Source organism: Engraulis encrasicolus, chromosome 18 (assembly GCF_034702125.1).
Source record: "Engraulis encrasicolus isolate BLACKSEA-1 chromosome 18, IST_EnEncr_1.0, whole genome shotgun sequence".
NCBI classification, from domain to species: Eukaryota; Metazoa; Chordata; class Actinopteri; order Clupeiformes; family Engraulidae; genus Engraulis; species Engraulis encrasicolus.
In genome coordinates this window covers 9,491,574-9,511,573 of record NC_085874.1, presented here as the reverse complement: position 1 = coordinate 9,511,573, position 20,000 = coordinate 9,491,574, and the positions used below count along the sequence as shown (strand labels likewise).

Genomic DNA, 20,000 nt, shown 5'->3' with positions numbered 1-20,000 from the left:
CTTTTTCTCATTTGCAATTGGGATGGTGAATGAAAAACAGTCCCTCAAAAGTTGTTGTGGCGAGGCTGACAGCTGGGAAACTTTATCGTTTTCTCCACGGAGGAGGGGCCAGGAGGAGGGACGAGGAGACAAGCACAAGTGGAGGAGGCAAGGACACATATTGGGATGCACCCACATACACAGCCCAGTCACGTCTGGCCAGCACAGGGCTTCATGTGGTAACCATGCTTGTGAGGTCAAGTGGTTAGGCCACCATATTGGAAAGGTCATGTACTCTGGCTTCAATACAGTAAAGCTCTGACAGTCAGATGGTGTGTGAGTGTGTGTGTGTGTGTGCGTGCATGCGTGCGTGCGTGCGTGCGTGTGTGTGCGTGTTGAGGGATGTGGGGATCAGTAGAGAAAGTGGGTTCTTATTCGGGCAAAGGGGTGTGGGGTAGTAGATATAATTTGTGTCCATGTGTGTGTACGTGTGTGTGCATGCGCATGTGTGTGCGTGTGACATAGTGTCAAACTCTTGCTGGATCAAAGCGATTTCAGACGAAACTTGTAACTCCTGCAGTTGCTTATCCCCGTTGATGCTCGTCGCAGGGGTCTGCATACCGCCTCTGCGACAACGCACCATTGAACTGGTTGGCCATATTGAAAGCAGCAGCCACCTTTAAACATACCCCTTCACTAGGTCCACTGACACAAGTGCGTGGATTGAGACATGTCTCAATCCATGCACTTGTGTCAGTGCACTGACAGACTTTAATGTGACTTTAATGTGTTTTAAAGTGAAAGTGTGACTTCCGCATGTCACTGGCACATGTCACATGCCACTAAAGGATCTAACTCATACCGCATTCAGTTCAGTAGAAGAGTTTGGTCAACAGTCTCCTAATTCTGTAAGTAATGTTGATGGGACACCAACCTTTTCATGCCAACCCAAGTATTGTATGTGTGATTTTTGGGTGAAGGAAATGTAAATACAAGCACCAGACGCTGTGCATTGTAAACAGTAGCCAACCGATATTATGGCGAGCTAATGCCATGCTCCGCTGTCACTTCCAGCAAGGGCACAGTGCATAGTGCTCAATTTTTTCCACAACATTATGCACTAAAGACCTTTAGTGGCATGTGGCATGTGCCAGTGACATGCGGAAGTCACACTTTCACTTTAAAACACATTAAAGTCACATTAAAGTCACTTTAAAACACAGTTTTTCACTGACAGGTTAGGTTTAGGAATAGGTTTTGGTTTAGGAACAGTTCACCATGTTTATAGGTTGGTGTAAACACATTTTTCACTGACAGGTTAGGTTTAGGAATGAGTTTTGGTTTAGGCACAGTTCGACATCGACATGCGGAAGTGGCATCTGGCATGCTATTACAAAACACATTTTTCCACTGACAGATTAGGTTTAGGAATTAGTTTTGGTTTAGGCACAGTTTGGTTGGTTTACACACATTTTTTCACTGACAGGTTAGGTTTAGGAAAAGTTTAGGGTTAGGCACAGTTTGACATCGTAGTAGCCACTGTAACCATAGTAACCAACCGTGACATGCCAACCGTGACGGCGCTTGACATGCCCGTTAACTGTTGTACAATTACAGACCTAGAACACATAAATAATTAAAAATAATACTTATAATCAATACATTTGATTACATTTATTAATAATAATTAGTATAGGTCTGATTAATATAAAATCAATGGATATGCCACTGCGGCACTTCCGCATGTCACTGGATGCCACATGCCACTAAATGATCTAACCCCCTCTCACTGAATGCCACGTTTCCTCGGTGTCATTGTCACCATGTTGGCCGTTTAGTGCGTGCAGTGTCCATCATTCAAGCACTGCGTTTCTCTGCCATTGTTAGGGGATCATACTGGCACTTTCAGTGCCCTAGGCACTGAAACACAGTGACCGAAGTGCACAAGTGCCTGGCTCTGTAATGCAGGGGTGGGGAACCTATGTTTCGAAGGGCAGTTTGCGGCCCTTGAGGCCGTTTTATCCGGCCCCCGATGTAATTTTAATGTCATGCAGCTTCATATGAAATATGACATATGGAAACTTAGAAAATACATTTGCAATACAATTCAGTTATTCAGGGGACCTATACAAGGTGGGGTCTGTTTTAAAGGTGGCTGCCTTCTATACAAGCCTAAAGTGCAGGGGGAAATCCTGATTTGTGTTCATAGTGCGGCCTTCGGAGGACTTTTACGGCCCTCGGATGAATTTGAGGTGGCCCCTCGAATGAAAAAGGTTCCCCACCCCTGCTGTAGTGGCTCCCATTGCTGCTGTAGTGTAGTGGACATGTGTGTAAGGTCATAGGGGGTGTTCACACACGAAACTAGCTACTAGACACAACTGGTCATATACTCACTCTGTAGTGGCTGTCCTTGCTGCTGTAGTGTAGTGTGGTGGCCATGTTGGTAAGGGCATGTACTCACTCTGTAGTGGCTGTCCTTGCTGCTGTAGTGTAGTGTGGTGGCCATGTTGGTAAGGGCATGTACTCACTCTGTAGTGGCTCCCCTTGCTGCTGTAGTGTAGTGTGGTGGCCATGTTGGTAAGGTCATATATACTCACTCTGTAGTGGCTCCTGTAGCAACCCAACGTAAGTAGGCTGCCGGATGTGAGTGCCCGGATATCCGCCAGAGTATTTACGTCAATTTTACCTCAGCTACTCGATTTCGGTCGTGTATTTACGACAGTTTAACCTCAGATACTTGATTTCGGTCCGAAGATGGAAGCGACATAGGTGCCGTGCGTAAAGAGCCCACAGCACATCGCCGTTTCGGCGACACCAGAGAGTTCCTTGATCTCCCAATCAAAAGAATAGGCCCGTGACCAATAAACTCATGAAATTATAACTTAAAACCGAATTGATTTGGGTGTGAAAATTACAGTCTTACATGTAGGCCTACATTTAAAAGTGTCAGTGCAGAATTGAACTGGGCGCTGAATATAAATATTGGAGCCCTCCGTGTCTAGATATTGTACAGTCAGAGGCGCGCGCACGCTCTTATTTCTGTATTATATGAAAATATCCTAAAACGGTCACAATATCAGAGGACCTTCGTGGTGGATGATACTTGCGGCGGGGCCGAGACCAAGTTGTTACGGGACAATCTTAATATTATTGAAGGGACAGACATGCTCGATACTTTACCCGGTCTAAATGTAGCACTCGAAAAGTTATGCCGCATATTGTGCAGATTATTTGGTGATGCCAACAACACGTGAAACCAGGCACATTGGAGACTAGAGCCTATAATTTAGACATAGCCTATTAATTTGATTGTGCAACGCTAAACTTATAAGTGTCAGTGAAGAATCAAACGGGGCGCTGGAGCCAGTAACTTCGTGTCCGGTGGATATTGTGCAGAGGTGTGTGCGCGCGCACAACTAATTTCTCTCCCATCTCTTTGCTCATCAAGCCTCCGATCTCCAAAAAGACACGGGCACTCAGGATAACTGTTTACACGAGCTGTTTAAATAATGTGATGCACGTTCTTCATGACATGGCATGGTTTGGCCACCCTAAATTCAACATGACTGCATTCGCACATATCGTTTAAACATCCATGATGGAATTGTCACTCTTAATGTGCAAGTATTTAGATATGAAAAAATATCCTAAAACGGTCACAACAACAGAGGACCCGTGGTGGTGTGGTGGATATTTGTGGCGGGGGCCGAGGCCGAGTTGTTACGGTAGGCTAATCATATTATAGAAGGGACAGGCAGGCGACACAGCGCGACTCACATCGGGTAGCTGTGGTACCGCAAAGCATTCCTTATGGTGGAAATGAATACAAATGCATGGAAATACTCGGGCGGATATCCGGGCACTCACATCCAGCAGCCTACTTACATTGGGTTGCTACAGCTCCCCTTGCTGCTGTAGTGTGGTGGCCATGTTGGTAAGGTCATATATACTCACTCTGTAGTGGCTCCCCTTGCTGCTGTAGTGTAGTGTGGTGGCCATGTTGGTAAGGTCATATATACTCACTCTGTAGTGGCTCCCCTTGCTGCTGTAGTGTGGTGCTGATGAGCGCGACCTTCTCCATGATCTCTCTCCCCTGCTGCTCCAGCTCACGAGCAAAACTCACGTACATCCCAAACACACCACGCAGGTCCTGCTTCAACACCTACACACACACACAAGCACATACACACACCTGTGTTACCTGTGTGCGTGCGCGTGTGTGCGTGTGTATGTTACCTTAGCGTGTGTGCAGTCTGCTGAGTGTGAGGTGTGTGTGTGTGTGTGTGTGTGTGTGTGTGTGTGTGTGTTACCTGTAGGTGTGTGTGCAGCCTGCTGTGTGAGGTGTGTGTGTGTGTGTGTGTTACCTGTAGGTGTGTGTGTAGTCTGCTGAGTGTGAGGTGTGTGTGTTTGTGTGCGTGTATGTGTATGTGTGTGTGTTACCTGTAGGTGTGTGTGTAGTCTGCTGATTGTGAGGTGTGTGTGTGTGTTTGTGTGTGTGTTAGATTAGATTAGATTAGATTAGATTATACTCTATTATCATGCAAGCATGAAAATTGTCTTTGGTCTCACAGGGTAAAAAAACAGACAGACAGACAGACAGACAGACACAAACAGACAGAAAACACACATACAAATGCATCCACCCCCCCTACAGCCACCCCTCCCAGCACACACATCATATGCAAGTCAGTCATTAGTTCAAAATATCTCTAGCTTTTCCATAGCTTATTGACTATGGAAATTGCATTTGGAATAAAATAATGTTTATAAATGTTCTTCTTAGCAATAAATGATCTGTAGCGCCTCCCTGAGGGCAGCAGTTCAAACTCAGAGTGAAGAGGATGGATGGGGTCATCTAAAATGTTCGTTGTTTTCCTCTGAACTGCAGTCCTGTACAGGCTGTCCAGTGGTTTTTGGGGTCTTCCTATGATCTTCCCAGCCATTTTCACCTACCTGTAGGTGTGTGTGTAGTCTGCTGATTGTGAGGTGTGTGTTCCTCTGTGTGTTGCGCTGAAGTTGGCTCCGCCTCTCCGCCTCCTTCTGACCCTCATGCTCCCGACGCAGCTGGGCCAGACACTACACACACACACACACACACGCACACACACACATACACATGCGCGCGCACACACACACACACGCACGCACAAATGAATCTTAATGGTCATTGAGACAGACCAAGGTCTCAGAATGGTTTATTTGAGAGATCCATTTGGTTGTTACTTCCCAGTGGAAAATGGGAAAAGCACAAAGCCACCTTGACCCCTTAGCACAGAGCCTGTTAACCCTACTGTCAACAAAATTGTAATGGCTGTCTTAATCTCTTACTTAAGGCTGTGGTAGGTACTGTCATAGCAATGTTGTTATGATGTAGGCCTAGTTGAGTATTTTCAACCAATAGTGAATAGGCCAGCTTGCGACCCCATCTGCAGTAAGAGGCTACCTATTATTTACGTAGATTTTTACCAATTTCCAGTTCACCTTAATTTCACTGTAGTTCATTAGGCATCAGTAGCTTGGCCTACTGTCTACAACTGCTAACCTTAGTAGGCTACTAGACAGCAGCAGGCCACTGTTGTGACAGACCCCATTGGTCACCTGAGCCTAGGCCTACTGATGCCCTGGGACCATGGTCAAGCTCCACATCACGCTACAGTCATGGGACAAATCAATCTAGCCATGGTTGCCTTTAGTCACACAAGGGACAGACGCCTTTTAAGACATCACTCTAGTTGATGGCATTCCCAGGTGATAAATCAGGTGCAGTGATTCTAGGATGATAATTCTGTTATAGCTCAGAAAATGACTAGACGGCACTTACGTCAGCTAACCGCAGGTGCAGAAGCGCGTTCTCTGTTTCCAACTCCAAGATTCGTTCCTCTTTACTCTGTAACCGTTAAAAAAAAAAACTGACGTTAGCACCGAGGACAAGGGGCTACCGTTGTTATGACATTCTTAAAACAGACTGCGTGTTGGGACATAAGAAGACAAGGGCCATTTGTCATCACGGCAGTGTCTTTGATAAAAGATCATCTTGAAACAGGCTACCTTGGAAACATTAGTAGGCCTAACCTGTCAAGTAATATATTATAGGGAAATTAGGCCTAGGCCTACTTTGTCTTGTATAGCACTGGTGGTAGGCAGGTAGGCCTAGCCTATGTAAAATAAGCTCACTCACCCTGAGTTTATGTTCCAACAGGTGGACTTGGTGCGCAAAGATCTGGTCCCGGTTGATGAAAAGTGGCATTTCGTTGCTGGTACTTTTCAAATAGGCAACAAAAACAGCGTGATATGCCAGACTACTCTTTCTGATCAGGTGGAGAGGACATCGCTTGGCGAAGACTACTTTGACGGTCACAGTAATCGGCTTAGCTCTACCGTTCCAACCTCTCTTCGCTTCGGCACGACCTGTGCCATGGCAGTCACTACCCGATGTGAGTGCTGTGCTGAATGCGAGTGCGTCAACGCGGGGGAACATCTAAAACTTGGGATCACCTATTGCTCTTTATCATGAATTATGTAGTAACTAAATGAAATCCAAGATGTGTTTATGATTCAACCTTTGTATTTTAGATTATGCTTTCCCTTAATTAGGCATATAAGGATTGGGATTGCTTCTTATTTCGCCCTCTATAGGTTCCTGTAATTTTATTTTTGTGCATCACATCGAGCTGCTTTTGTATACGATTTGCCCTATAGGAAAACATTAATGCGTTTTGCCCTCATGTTAACGCTAGATCTATTAGGCTATTTTAAGTCTGCGCATGTGTGACTCGCGTCAGCACTCCACTCAGATCGGGTAGTGACAGCTCCCCTGTGCGTTGGCAGAAAACTACCCACCGCGTCGGGCCTGGAAAACAGCCCTTTCAATCGAGGCCAAGGCTATCCCGGGACTCTGGCTCCATTCATTAGGATGTACAGAGTGACCCAGACACTTGACCCGTAGGCTACATTATGCGTAGGCTACAATGTGTCATCCCCTGATACAGCACACATCATGTTTCCACTTAATTGGTACACACATTTATTTATTGTTAAACAGCTGATGAAGTCATGAGGTATTTTATCTCTTAGGGAGGGTGGAAATTGAATGTAACCTATTCGAATCGAAAATCCAATGTGGTCCTGTAGCCTACATGTGCACTATCATAATAATAATAATAATAATAGAGTGAGTCAGTCTGTACTCTCTTGTGGCAACCAACTACCACTGGTCTGTTGTGGAGCTGAATGGCCATGTCAAGAGCCAGTTGTGAATGAAAAAGATGCACAGTTAGTTAGGCCCCTATGCAGATAGAAGTGTAATTACCTAAATAAACATCAAACCACACAAAGACATGTCAACAACAGTTTTAAACTTGGTCTTTTTTTATTTCCCCATAGAATTCCATTACTTGTTCTCTGTAAACATAATTTTCCCAGGGACATAACAAGTCACCTGCTTCAACTTTGTAGGCCTAGTCGATAAAGCCCCTATGGCACTCTATGAACCCTCTATAAAGCATCGTTATACTCCATTTAAACTCTAGACATTCTACTTATCTACAGGAAGAACCTATTACTGGCTTGTATTGCCTTCATGGCACAGTTTGAGGTTACGGTTACAGCACACAGCAACACAACCATAGCAACACTACTCTCGCACATCTAGCACACACTCAGGGTCAGTTTGGTAATACATGTATGATATTCAGTATGCATGATGATATTAAGCATGATATCAGGTATGCATGATGATATCAAGTATGCATGATTATATTAAGTATGCATAATAGAAGTCCACAACAGACTCCCTTTTCCTCTATCTGAATGGGTTATGTCATGTAATTATTAGTGTTTGTCCGGCCGGCTCTGCCAGTCTGTCTTGCATCCCATATCTTTCATCTTACATAATAATATCTCTGCCTGCTGCCATACCTGTCTCTCTTCCCACAACACAACATGGCATCACAGGTCACAACCGGGAGACACATCAGAGGATAGAGACAGGACATACAGAGGAAAGTCAAGAGAGGGGAAACAGGTCATCACTGTAGTACAGTAGCATGTGCAAGCAGGTGGACAAGAGTGCAGTATGCATACATTACATACATTATGCTGGAGACAGTATGCATGAGACAGAGTATACAGAACATGTAGTATACAGAATACTATACAGAAGAGATAGTATGCATAAGATACTGTAGTACACAGAAGACATTATGAATAAAACAGTACACAGAAGATGGGATACTTGAGACAGGAGGCAGGACAGAGGACAGTATGTGTGAAACAGTGTGGAATGTGTGAAGAATGAGGCCTATCTATATATCTATCCATCATTCTACAGTATGTTTCTACTCATCCATCTCTAGGTGGTGAAATATGATCCATGCACTCATCTATCTGATTACACACTATCTTTATATCCATCCATGTCCCTCTTTTCATCGGTCTATCTATAGATATCTCCCTGTCTGTTTAATGAGGTACAGTACTGTATCTATCTACCTATATGGATGGAGAGGGATCAATCTAGTATCCATCAGTATAGGGAGTAGTAGTACATATGAGCATATTCCTCTAGTCTAAGGCTTCAGGAGGTCACACACACACATCACGCACACGCACACACGCACGCACGCACGCCAAGTTACAACTCATCCACGAGTCTAAATACATAGTCATAGAGAAGCATCATATTAGGGCAGTCAGAAATAGTCCATATGAACATATGAACCACATATGACAGAAGCTTCATAGTTAGCGACGTGATTTACCATTGGAGACAGAATCTATGGAAATACTCTACATGTACTCGTATGTTAGACAAATGACGGAAAAGCAGAAAACAATAACTGTATAAAATCATATGAGAGTCTACAACTCACCCAGCCCTGTTTGTGTTGTTTTTTGTTTTGTTTTGTTCTGTGTGTGTATATTGCTTTTTCCCTTTCTGTATTGTTTTGTTATATGCAAAAAATCTGAATAAATATATAATTAAAAAAAAAAAATCATATGAGAGTCAGACATGTTATGTTTATGTTACGACATAATTAGTCGTACCATCAGTAGCACAGTCAAAGATCGGGAACAGACTCGGGGGACTCACAATCACTCATAAGACTCACAATGACACTCATGAACTAATCATATATCTGATTTGAAAACCATCATCAACTAACATTAGAAGAACTCATTATGACAACAAGAGTGATGAGTTGGTTTGGGTTATCTGAGTCTAGAGTCATCAAGTGAGTCAAGTGAGTCATTGGTGAGAATACTCATTAAAAAGAAAGAATTGTTTGCAAAATCATCAAAGTGCCTCAAGAGGCATACGAGTCAGTCATGGGGGAGCCAAAAGAGTGGTGATAAGATGTATGAGTCTCGCGCTGTATAGTGATTCAAGAAGAGCCGTTTAAAGAATTGTGAGTCAAAAGAATTATAAGTTATTTAAAGAACCATGAGACATTTGAAGAGTCGTTAGTCATTTGAAGGCAGCAGTTTAACATGCATCAGGACAGAGCAGAGGGAAACAGCAGACACCTGGAATCAGTTGGGTGTGTGTGTGTGTCTGGTCATAGAGGTGTGTGTGTGTGTGTGTGTGTGTGAGAGAGAGAGAGAGAGAGAGAGAATGTGTGTGTGTGTGTGTGTGTGTGTGTGTGTGTGTGTGTGTGTGTGTGTGTGTGTGTGTGTGTGTGTGTGTGTGAGAGAGAGAGAAAGAATGTGTATGTGTGTGTGTGTCACAGCATGTCCGCACACAGCAATGCTCATTGCTCTCCCGTGTGTGTGTGTGTGTGTGTGTGTGTGTGTGTGTGTCCCATCACATAGTCTCCACACACATGGCGATGCCCATTCCTCCTCCGATGCACAGGGAGGCCACGCCCCTTTTCCCACCAGTCCTATTGAGCGCGTGCAGTAACGTCACCAGCACACGACACCCCGACATGCCGAGGGGGTGGCCCAGGGAGATCGCACCCCCATTAATGTTCACCTGGGGGACAACACACACATTAGACACATTACACACACACACATTAGACACACGCAAGAGCACACACACAGCCCAACCTTTAGAGGTTTGTGGGGCCTTTCCTGTCTTTTTGGGGGCCTTCCATTCACATTCATAACCCTAACAACAACTAAAGAATGCTAAACTGTGCCCAAACCAAAAGAATCCCTAACCTGTACGTGTGGGAATGTTTTTAAAGTTTCATTTTTACCAGTAACAACAAAACTACCATAGCAAAAGGGGTCAAAACACATGGAGCAAAGGCCCCAGCATGTGGGTGTGCTCCAATACCAGTGGCCTCACGAAGTAGGATTGGTGTAGTACACACGCGTGCACCAAGGGGTTGCTCCAGAGAGGGGTTGTCAGGGTTGAGTCCGAGCTCCTTGACTACAGCTACAGCAGTAACTGAGCAGTGAAGGCAGTGTGTGTGTGTGTGTGTGTGTGTGTGTGTGTGTGTGTGTGTGTGTGTGTGTGTGCGAGAGAGTTATTACCTTATCAGGGCTGAGTCCGAGCTCTTTCACTACAGCTAGTGACTAGGGAGTAAAGGCTGTGTGTGTGTGTGTCTGTGTGTGTGAGTGTATTACCTTGTCAGGGTTGAGTCCGAGCTCCTTGACTACTGCTAGCGACTGGGCAGCGAAAGCCTCGTTAATCTCAAAGAGATCCACCTCCTCTAGAGCCCAGCCTGCCTTCTCCACCTGCACACACACACATAGGGACAAACCGTACACACACACACAGACACACACACACACACACACACACACACACACAGACACACAGACACACACACACACACACACACACACACACACACAGACACACAGACACACAGACACACACACAGACACACACACAGACACACAGACACACACACACAAATGTGCATGTTGACACATTTCTTATTCTTATGTTATCTTAATAGATACACAAATAAAAGATACACAAAAATACTGTAAATAAGTTGAGGTACTCTATACATGTATCTATACATACTACAATATATGATCAATACACACATATAAGTTGTTCCTCTGAGTCTTTAGCCTTCCCCACTATACACTCGCTTGTCATTGGTGCTTACTAGCCATCCCCACTACACCTTCACTTCTGATTGGTGCTCACCGCTTTCTTGATGGCCGGGATTGGTCCAGTGCCCATGATTGACGGGTCCAGGCCGACCTGTGCCCATGAGATGATTCGCGCCATGGGCTTTAAGCCCCGCCTCTGGGCCTCGGATTGGCTCATCAGCAGAGTGGCGGCCGCCCCGTCATTGATGCCTGACGGAGAGTTAACAACCACAAATAAATAAATAGGCGCGGACGCAACGAAGCAGGCAGCCAGTTTGCTAGGCAGCGAGCATGCCCACTGTGTCCGCGTGAAGCATCCCGGTTCGAATTTCCGTCCGCGACGCAGCATATAGGGGTGGCCTCTGCGCAGCAGTCATGTCACATGGCGATAAATCATCGCAGGAACAAAATATCTGCTAAGCAGCCGCGCAGTCACATCAGAGCAAGTGCTGGGCAGAAGACCTCCTCCATGCCGTCGGTAATCTGCGGTGATTGGCATTCATCAATCTGACGTGAATTGCGGGTGTGTGAGGCAGTTCACTCTCTGCTCCAAGTAGGAAGCATCATTTTTTATGTCTTTTTCAAACTTTTCAAAAAATTGCCAAGCATTCAACCCCACCTTTATTAGACTAAGCAGATCTCGTGTTGATCAAGCATTTGTATGCCTGGTTGCATCCGTGCCTAGTAAAGAGCATCAGCATGAGGATGAGCAGCTGTTGGGAGTACGAGGAGATGGTAGCCCAGTAAATTGGATCAGGGGTTCCCAAATTTTACCTTGGTGAGGCCCCCCATATACGGGTATATTCCAGCCAGGCTCCTCCTCACATGGGTCGTGCCACACAATTTTTCTGTGCATCCCCTTTCACAACCATAGTCTAGGGTTCTATTCCAAGAACAAGGTTAAGTGATAAACCTGGCTAAGCTAACCTACGTGAAGTGGTAAACTGCTAATAGATAGCCCACAGGTGCCATTTAGCTATGATAATTAGGTGATTTACCACTACCTCAAGGTCAATTTAACCTGGTTCACAACCTGGTTTGCCAGATTCTTGGAATACTCTAACGTTGCTACGGTTACGTGTTTGTTTACCTGATGCAGGGTTTCCCAAACTGGGGTGCGTGGACAGCCATAAGGGGGTGCACAAACTGAATAGAGCCATGGAGGATATGTGTGTTTTTAACCAGCATTAATGAACAGGAAGTAGTTTTAAAATGATGAATTGTACGCTGGAAGGGTCCATCTGAAGTGTAATTTATAACTCCTAGACCTGTCATGCCACGTTTCATTGTAATGATAGCAAAAAAACCATCAGGTCTATTAGAAATGAGGATTCCCGGGGGGGGGCCCACATTTGGGCTTGCATGCCCACGGGGACCCCGGTTCGAGTCCGGTCGGGGTCATTTCCTGATCCCACCCCGTCTGTCTTTCCCACTCGCTTCCTGTCACCATTTCAGACTGTCCTATGAACTAAAGGCATAAAAGCAAACCAAAAAATATATTTAAAAAAAAAAAGAAATGAGGATTCCCCAAAATGACTGTGTATAATGTGCAGTGCTTTGCTGTCCCTTAGCGTAGTGAAGCCATACTTCCGTGGCCATTAACACACCAAAACTTTTGCTTAGGGGGTGCACGAACATTGAACTGTATAATGGGGTGCGCAGAGGGAAAAGTTTGGGAACCTGTGAGGCATTGCTCTGGGTTGTGGTGTTTGTGTACCTGAGGCGTTGCCAGCGGTTACAGTGCCTGAGGCGTCCTTCAGGAAGCAGGGGCGGAGCTTGGACATGGCCTCCATGTTGCTGCCGTGACGCGGAAACTCATCCTCACTCACACACACTGGACCTGAAGCACACACACACACACACACACAAATTAAAACATAAGCTCATCCTCACTCACACACACACACTGGGCCTGAAGCGCGCGCTCGCACACACACACACACACACACACACACACACACACACACACACACACACACACACACACACTGGACCTGAAGCACACACACACACACACACACACAAATTAAAACATAAGCTCATCCTCACTCACACACACTGGACCTGAAGCACACACACACACACACACACACACTGGACCCACACACACACACCAGGCCTACAACACACACAAATTAATGAAGAGACATAATACATGAACACATAAATTAAAATAAAACACACACACACACACACACCCCGTGTTGTTCACCCTGTACACCTCTGACTTCAGCTACAACACAGAGACCTGTCACATGCAGAAGTTCTCTGATGACACTGCTATTGTGGCATGCATCAAGGATGGACAGGAAGGAGAGTACAGGGAACTGGTGGAGAACTTTGTCAGATGGTGCCGGGACAATCAGCTGCAGCTGAATGCCACCAAAACAAAGGAGATGGTGGTTGACTTCAGGAGGACCACCCCACCACTGTTGCCTGTCTCTATCGAGGGAGAGACAGTGGAGACAGTCAACACATACAAGTACCTAGGAGTACACCTGGACAACAAACTGGACTGGGCTGCCAATTCAGATGCTCTTTACAAGAAAGGGCTACTGCTTCCTACGGAAGCTTAGATCCTTCAATGTCTGCAACAGGCTCCTGCTGATGTTCTATCAGTCTGTCATGGCAAGTGTCCTCACCTATGCTATTTCCTGTTGGGGAGGTAGCGTAAGGAAGAGGGACGCTGGACGCCTTGACAGGCTGGTGAGGAAAGCTAGGTCTGTGGTGGGTATGGAACTGGAGGATCTCACAACCACAGCCGAAAAAAGGACACTTAGCAGATTGGACTCAATACTTGAAAATGACAGACACCCCCTGCACCCGTTTCTGGCCAACCAGAGGAGCCTGTTCAGCTACAGACTCCGGGCCTTCCCCTGCCGGACAGACAGACTACGGAAGTCTTTTGTCCCCAGGGCCATCCAGCTCTTCAACACCACACAGAAAGAGACAGTTAAAGAGATTGTCATTGGTGACTGGACTGCATAAACTAGCCCCCCACACTGGAACACTCAACCTGCAGCCACTACACCCCCCCCCCCCCCCCCCCCCCCCCCCCTCTTATCTCTACTGAACAGTTACACTTCATCCCACCCCCACCCCCTACCACCCACCCTCCACCCCCCGGAGCAAGCGCCTGCACTACCTTGGACACTTTAAGGGTTGCCCAATACAGGACAATAACCCACTACACCCCACCTCAGCTACCTCACACCCTGGAATAGCTGCCGTGAACTACTCAGCTTTTGCATGGACAATAATTAGAACTTCTTTGGCTCTTGGATGTGTACTTAACATGGTTATTTTGTTTTTCTGTGAGTGTGAATGTATGCAACATGACACCCTACCAGACCTTGTGTCTGTGCAGGGATGTGTGTGGGTGGGTGTGGGAGGGGGTTGTGGGTGGGTTTGTGTGTGTGTGTGTGTGTGTGTGTGTGGGACAATGTGTGTGTGAGTGTGTGTGTGTGAGAGACAGAACATGTGTGTATGTGAGATAATGTGTGGTGGTAGTACTCAAGATATATATATTTTTTTTTCCTGTAATGTTCAATTATGTGTATAATGTCTTGTGTATGTTTTGTATTTGTGTATTTATGTAAGCTGACAGACACCTTAATTTCCTTCGGGATTAATAAAAGTACTCTACTCTACTACTCTACTCTACACACACACCTTTTTATGATGGGAAGCTCCCTCACCTTTGCGTGATGGCACAGTGACTGGGACGATCTCTTGTGAGAAGTGTCCGGCCTTCTGAGCCGCCTCCGTGCGTTGCTGTGACGACACGGCAAACTGGTCTTGCTCCGCCCTCGACACCGCCCACTGCTGAGCCACGTTCTCCGCTGCAACATAAACAACAACACTGTAAAGATTTAACAACAACATGGTAAACAACAACATCAACAACAGCACCACCAACTGCTGAGCCACGTTTTCTGCTACGAAACATAAAAAAACAACAGCACTGTAAACACTGAACACTGAATATTACCACACCTGTCATAACCATGTGGTGTCTATGTAGCATCTTCATGGTTACCTGTGATGCCCATGTGGTATCTATGTGGTATCCATAGTTACCTGTGATGCCCATGTGGTGTCTATTTGGTATCCATGGTTACCTATGATGCCCATGTGGTGTCTATGTGGTATCCACGGTTACCTGTAATGTCCATGTTGTCACCATAGTTACCTGTGATGCCCATGTGGTGTCTATGTGGTATCCATGGTTACCTGTGATGCCCATGTGGTGTCTATGTGGTATCCATGGTTACCTGTGATGCCCATGTGGTAATGGTGGAAGGCGTCTGTGAGGCCGTCTGCGATGATGGAGTCCTGTAGTGGTGTGTCCCCCATCTTCACCCCTGCACGCATCTGCACTGTATGGGGCGCCTGGAGGAACACACAGCGCCATACAGAGAAAAACGTGCTTATTGATTAGGTTAGGACAATGGCTTGTGGTAGCCTTTTTAGCATTTCTGGGCTGTAACACACATCTGTACAGTACGGGAACCTGCAGGGACATACAGCACCCCACAGAGAAAGTGTGTTAATTAGCTATGTGTAGTACCCACCCTGCTCATGCGTTCCATGCCGCCTGCCATTACAATGCTGGGCTAGACTATATGATATATTGTAACATGTAAAGCATCATACAGTATACTGGGCTATATGTGTAGTGTAAATAATATATATATGTATTTAAAAACATACGTACGTACGTACAATATAGATTTACTACAGTCTTCACCCTGCTCATGCTCTCCATTCCACCTGCCACCACCAAGTTGGGCTTGACTTTATTGTATATCATATATTGACATATTTATATTATTATATCTATATAACATGCATGTATGGTATAGTTGTACCCTGCTCATGCTCTCCATGCCCCCTGCCACCACCACGCTGGAGTCTCCGGTGGCGATGGCGTTGGCCCCCAGGCAGACGGCCTTGAGCCCCGAGCCGCACACCATCTGGCAACCCCACGCCGGCACCGAGTACGGAACCCCCGCCAACACCGCTGCTGCCCTCGCCGGATTCTGACCATGACCTTCAGGGGAGAGGGGAGAGTGGGAGAGGAGAGCAGAGGAGAGGAGAGGAAAGGGGAGAGGAGGAGAGGAGAGAAGAGAGGAAAGGAGAGCAGAGAGGAAAGGAGAGCAGAGAGGAGAGGAGAGGAGAAAGGAGGGGGGGCAGGAAGAGAGGGGGATGGGGGGAGAGGAGAAGAGAGGATTTTTATATGCACAGTATACTAGATACAGTAGTGTAGCCCTCCAACACTGCAGCCAGAACTGGCCATGACCAAGAGGGGAAAGGGGGAGGACAAGACAAGGCAAGAGTAATACAGTATCTAATCTATAAAGGTTGGACAATATAATGTAGCCCCATTCATTCACATTATTTTTTGAAAAGACTCTACTACATCTCTAGACTCTACTCTACTACTACATCATAACAACATTGCTATGACATTACAGAGATGCTTGAGTAGGCCTAACAGATTAGAATTAGTCACTACCACATTGGTGTTCATACCTGTAAGGTTATAACAGTGGCTGAGTGCACAAAACTACACACACACACACACACACACACACACACACACACACACACACACACACACACACACACACACACACACACACACACACACACACACACACACACACACACACACACACACACACACACACACACACACACACACACACGGTAAGTAAGTGTCCTATGATGACCTGGGTTCTTTCCATTATCCTAACTCACGCCCTATCTTGTGCTTGTGGCCTTGAGATGGGATGTATTCAGTATCTCGCAGAAGTGCAATTCAAAGGTCATTTTCTCCTTTGCCATCGGTATGTTGAATGAGGAAAAGTCCCCAGAAACTTGTTGTGGCTGGGCTGACCATAGAGGTAGAAAATAACACTAGAGAGGACACAGCAATTTGCGACAGCACTGGAAAATGGCAGATGGAGCTTCCCAACTTCCGTAGGTAGTGTAGGTATCTTCAGGCAATGCAAGTCAATGGAGAACACGCCCACCCCTGTCAAAAACTTGACTAAAACTGTGTGAATATGAAGTAACACATTAATCAAAGACCAGATTTGAAATGTCAGGCTAAATATCTACTTAAATCATATGAGCCGATAAAATACATTTAAAAATCAAAATAATATCTTTCATGAACATAGTTAGCAACACAATTCAACTATTGTCCTTGTATACACTCGCCTCCAAAAGAGTTGTCGCCTACCCATCTGTTTGGAATAACAGCTAATAACCTGACTTTCAATTAATCACTTGGCTTCAGAAGTCACTCATATGAAAGCTACAACCCTCTCGAATGAAAATGTATGTTCAAAAGTAAATTTCATGCACCAAAGAAAGATTGACCCTTTAATGAACACAGACAGGGCAGATTTTGACAAGACAAAAGTTTTGTCGCCTATCGAACATAATGTGAAAATTAGCAGATAAGTCACTTCAAAACAAAAAATCAATGGAGTTCAATGAGAGATGGTGACATATTTGCTATTCGTAGAGCAATACATTTTTAACTTCATGATGTAATCAATGATAAAAGCCCTCACACACCAGCAGCATGCATGCAGCTCCACATAAGAGCTGTATCCCTCCCATGTTTGACTTTAGGCACCATGTATTTTTTCCAAATTCTTCACCTTTAACACCAAATAAGTCTCTCCCACTGTCCTGTCTCAAAAAAGCCAGCCAAGAGTATGTCAGGCCTAATTCTGACAAAAATGAAGGCTAATGGGACTCATACTCTGAAGTCAAGATCCCAAGATCAATCATTTTAGAACTGATAGCATCAAAACTATATGGTGTTGGAGATGAAGAATATGAAAAAAGAGAAATGGTGCATAAAGTGAAACATGGTGCAGATACAGCTCTTATAAGGAGATGCATGCATGCTGCAGGTGTACGAGGGCTTTTATCATTGATTAAATCATGAAGTTAAACATGTATTGCTCTACGAATAGCGAATATGTCACCATCTCTCATTGAACTCCATTGATTTTCATTGTGTTGCTTTCCATGATTACAATGACCCTAAACATACACCCAAGGCCAAAGTCGATTTTCTGGAGAGGTGAGAGTGATTCAGTGATTAAGTATGACACCCAATCTGTGTATTTGAAGTGTTTTGAAGTGACTTATCTGCTCATTTTCACATTATGTTCGATAGGCGACAAAACTTTTGTCTTGTGAAAATCTGCCCTGTCTGTGTTCAATAAAGGGTCAATCTTTCTTTGGTGCATGAAATTTATTTGTGTACATACATTTTCATTCGGGAGGGTTGTAGCTTTCATATGAGTGACTTCTGAAGCCAAGTGATTAATTGAAAGTCAGGTTATTAGCTGTTATTCCAAACAGATGAATAGGCGACAACTCTTTTGGAGGCGAGTGTAGTGTGTTGATGGACATTTTCACATGATTAAGCCATTTTTGACAGAGGTGAGCCTCGCTCTCCGTTAATTTCCATTTCTCTGATCTACCTACAGATAATGGCCGCTACAGATTGCCGTAAAAAGGGGGGCGGGGTCCTCTCTAGTGTTATTTTCTACCTCTATGGGGCTGACAGTGAGGAAACTTGATTGTTTTGTCCATGGAGGCTGGGCGTCAGCGGAGTGCGAGGCTACAAACACAGGTCGAGGACAGGAGTTAAGATAATGGAAAGAACCCTCTCTCTGTCTCTCTGTATGTCTCTCTCTCTCTCTCTCTCTCTCTCTCTCTCCCTTACCTGCGGTGAGTACATGTCCCATGATGACCTCTGACACCTGTTCCGGCATGACTCCGCCCCTCTGCAGGACCTCCTTGATGACCACAGACGTCAACTCATGCAGCGGCAGTGTGGAGAAGACACCGTTAAACGCCCCTGCACGCACGCACGCACGCACGCACGCACGCACGCACGCACGCACGCACACACACACACACACACACACACACACACACACACACACACACACACACACACACAAAATAAAGGCATTGATTTATCATTAATGTATAATATATAATGTTTAATGTCATTGTATCATTGTCATTTATAATTGAATGTGTTTTATTCTTTTATAATGTTTTCTACACTAGTTGGTTCTTTGATCATGCTAATGAATGTTATGTTTGCATTCAGTACATAACAGATATTATAAACTATACACAGGTCATGGTCAGCATTGCCTGTCACAACACAACTTGTGACATGCTGCCATCGTCCTGTGTTCAGTCCACAGATGGACGAATCGCGATGAGCCTTGGCCCCATGGCACTATGTCTAACTAACCAATCAGCAACGAGCAGACGATCAGGCAGCCAATAGCTGCGAAGGAAACACGTCTTCCTTTCCAACGCACCAGAAACGCTCAAACTGACAGCTCTCTAGATCAAAATCCAAGTTGTCTTTTTGCTAAAAGCATCGCCAGATACAGAGGTTTCTCTAATTGTATATACTTCACCATTGTCATTACACGACACGTTCGACATCAGATGAGTTGTTTTGATGGCTTTTTCTGACATATTTCCTACATAGATCAGGCTACATCTTCATGTGATTCAATAATACACGATGAGTGCTGCCGCAAATGCAAAGTGAAGCTTTTCTCTCCTTGTTAGATCCTGAGATATTACCACTGGAAATAATTTGTTTGTGTTTGACGACGTGAATCAATACCTAGAATACCTAAAGTAACGCCTAACCAAGGAAAACTAAGGAAAAATACATGGGTCCCTATCTCATTTGACGAAAACCACCTGATAGTAGTAAGCTACACACAGAGATCCCACTACAATCTGAAGATTTACCTATCGGGGTTCTGACAGCCGAGACGATGACAACTGGATCGCGGTCCATTGCTGCTGTTGTTGGAGGAAAGCAGGTTGAAGCGGAGCTGGCGTACAGTAGCCTACAGAAAGCTTATTCCTCAGTGCCGATGCAGGTACAC

General features: G+C 45.3%; 2 protein-coding genes across 2 annotated transcripts in view; both read right to left on the bottom strand.

The window, feature by feature from the left end:
• The window catches only part of kif25 (kinesin family member 25), a 19,367-nt gene extending 13,141 nt beyond the window's left edge, over window positions 1-6,226 (bottom strand). Inside the window, exons 1-4 of the mRNA XM_063222339.1 lie at window positions 6,158-6,226; window positions 5,801-5,866; window positions 4,933-5,055; window positions 4,003-4,141 (exon numbers count right to left, since the gene is read on the bottom strand). Of these exons, the coding sequence (XP_063078409.1) occupies window positions 4,003-4,141; window positions 4,933-5,055; window positions 5,801-5,866; window positions 6,158-6,226 (397 nt within the window). The remainder of the gene's footprint in view (window positions 1-4,002; window positions 4,142-4,932; window positions 5,056-5,800; window positions 5,867-6,157) is intronic.
• Window positions 6,227-7,053: 827 nt separating this feature from the next.
• Window positions 7,054-20,000, bottom strand: part of acat2 (acetyl-CoA acetyltransferase 2) — a 13,065-nt gene continuing 118 nt past the window's right edge. The window contains exons 1-9 of the mRNA XM_063222959.1: window positions 19,861-20,000; window positions 18,797-18,931; window positions 15,909-16,090; window positions 15,312-15,429; window positions 14,736-14,879; window positions 12,755-12,877; window positions 11,093-11,247; window positions 10,555-10,665; window positions 7,054-9,952 (exon numbers count right to left, since the gene is read on the bottom strand). The exon at window positions 19,861-20,000 is cut by the window's right edge and continues 118 nt beyond it. Of these exons, the coding sequence (XP_063079029.1) occupies window positions 9,782-9,952; window positions 10,555-10,665; window positions 11,093-11,247; window positions 12,755-12,877; window positions 14,736-14,879; window positions 15,312-15,429; window positions 15,909-16,090; window positions 18,797-18,931; window positions 19,861-19,909 (1,188 nt within the window). The 5' untranslated portion in view covers window positions 19,910-20,000 and the 3' untranslated portion in view covers window positions 7,054-9,781. The remainder of the gene's footprint in view (window positions 9,953-10,554; window positions 10,666-11,092; window positions 11,248-12,754; window positions 12,878-14,735; window positions 14,880-15,311; window positions 15,430-15,908; window positions 16,091-18,796; window positions 18,932-19,860) is intronic.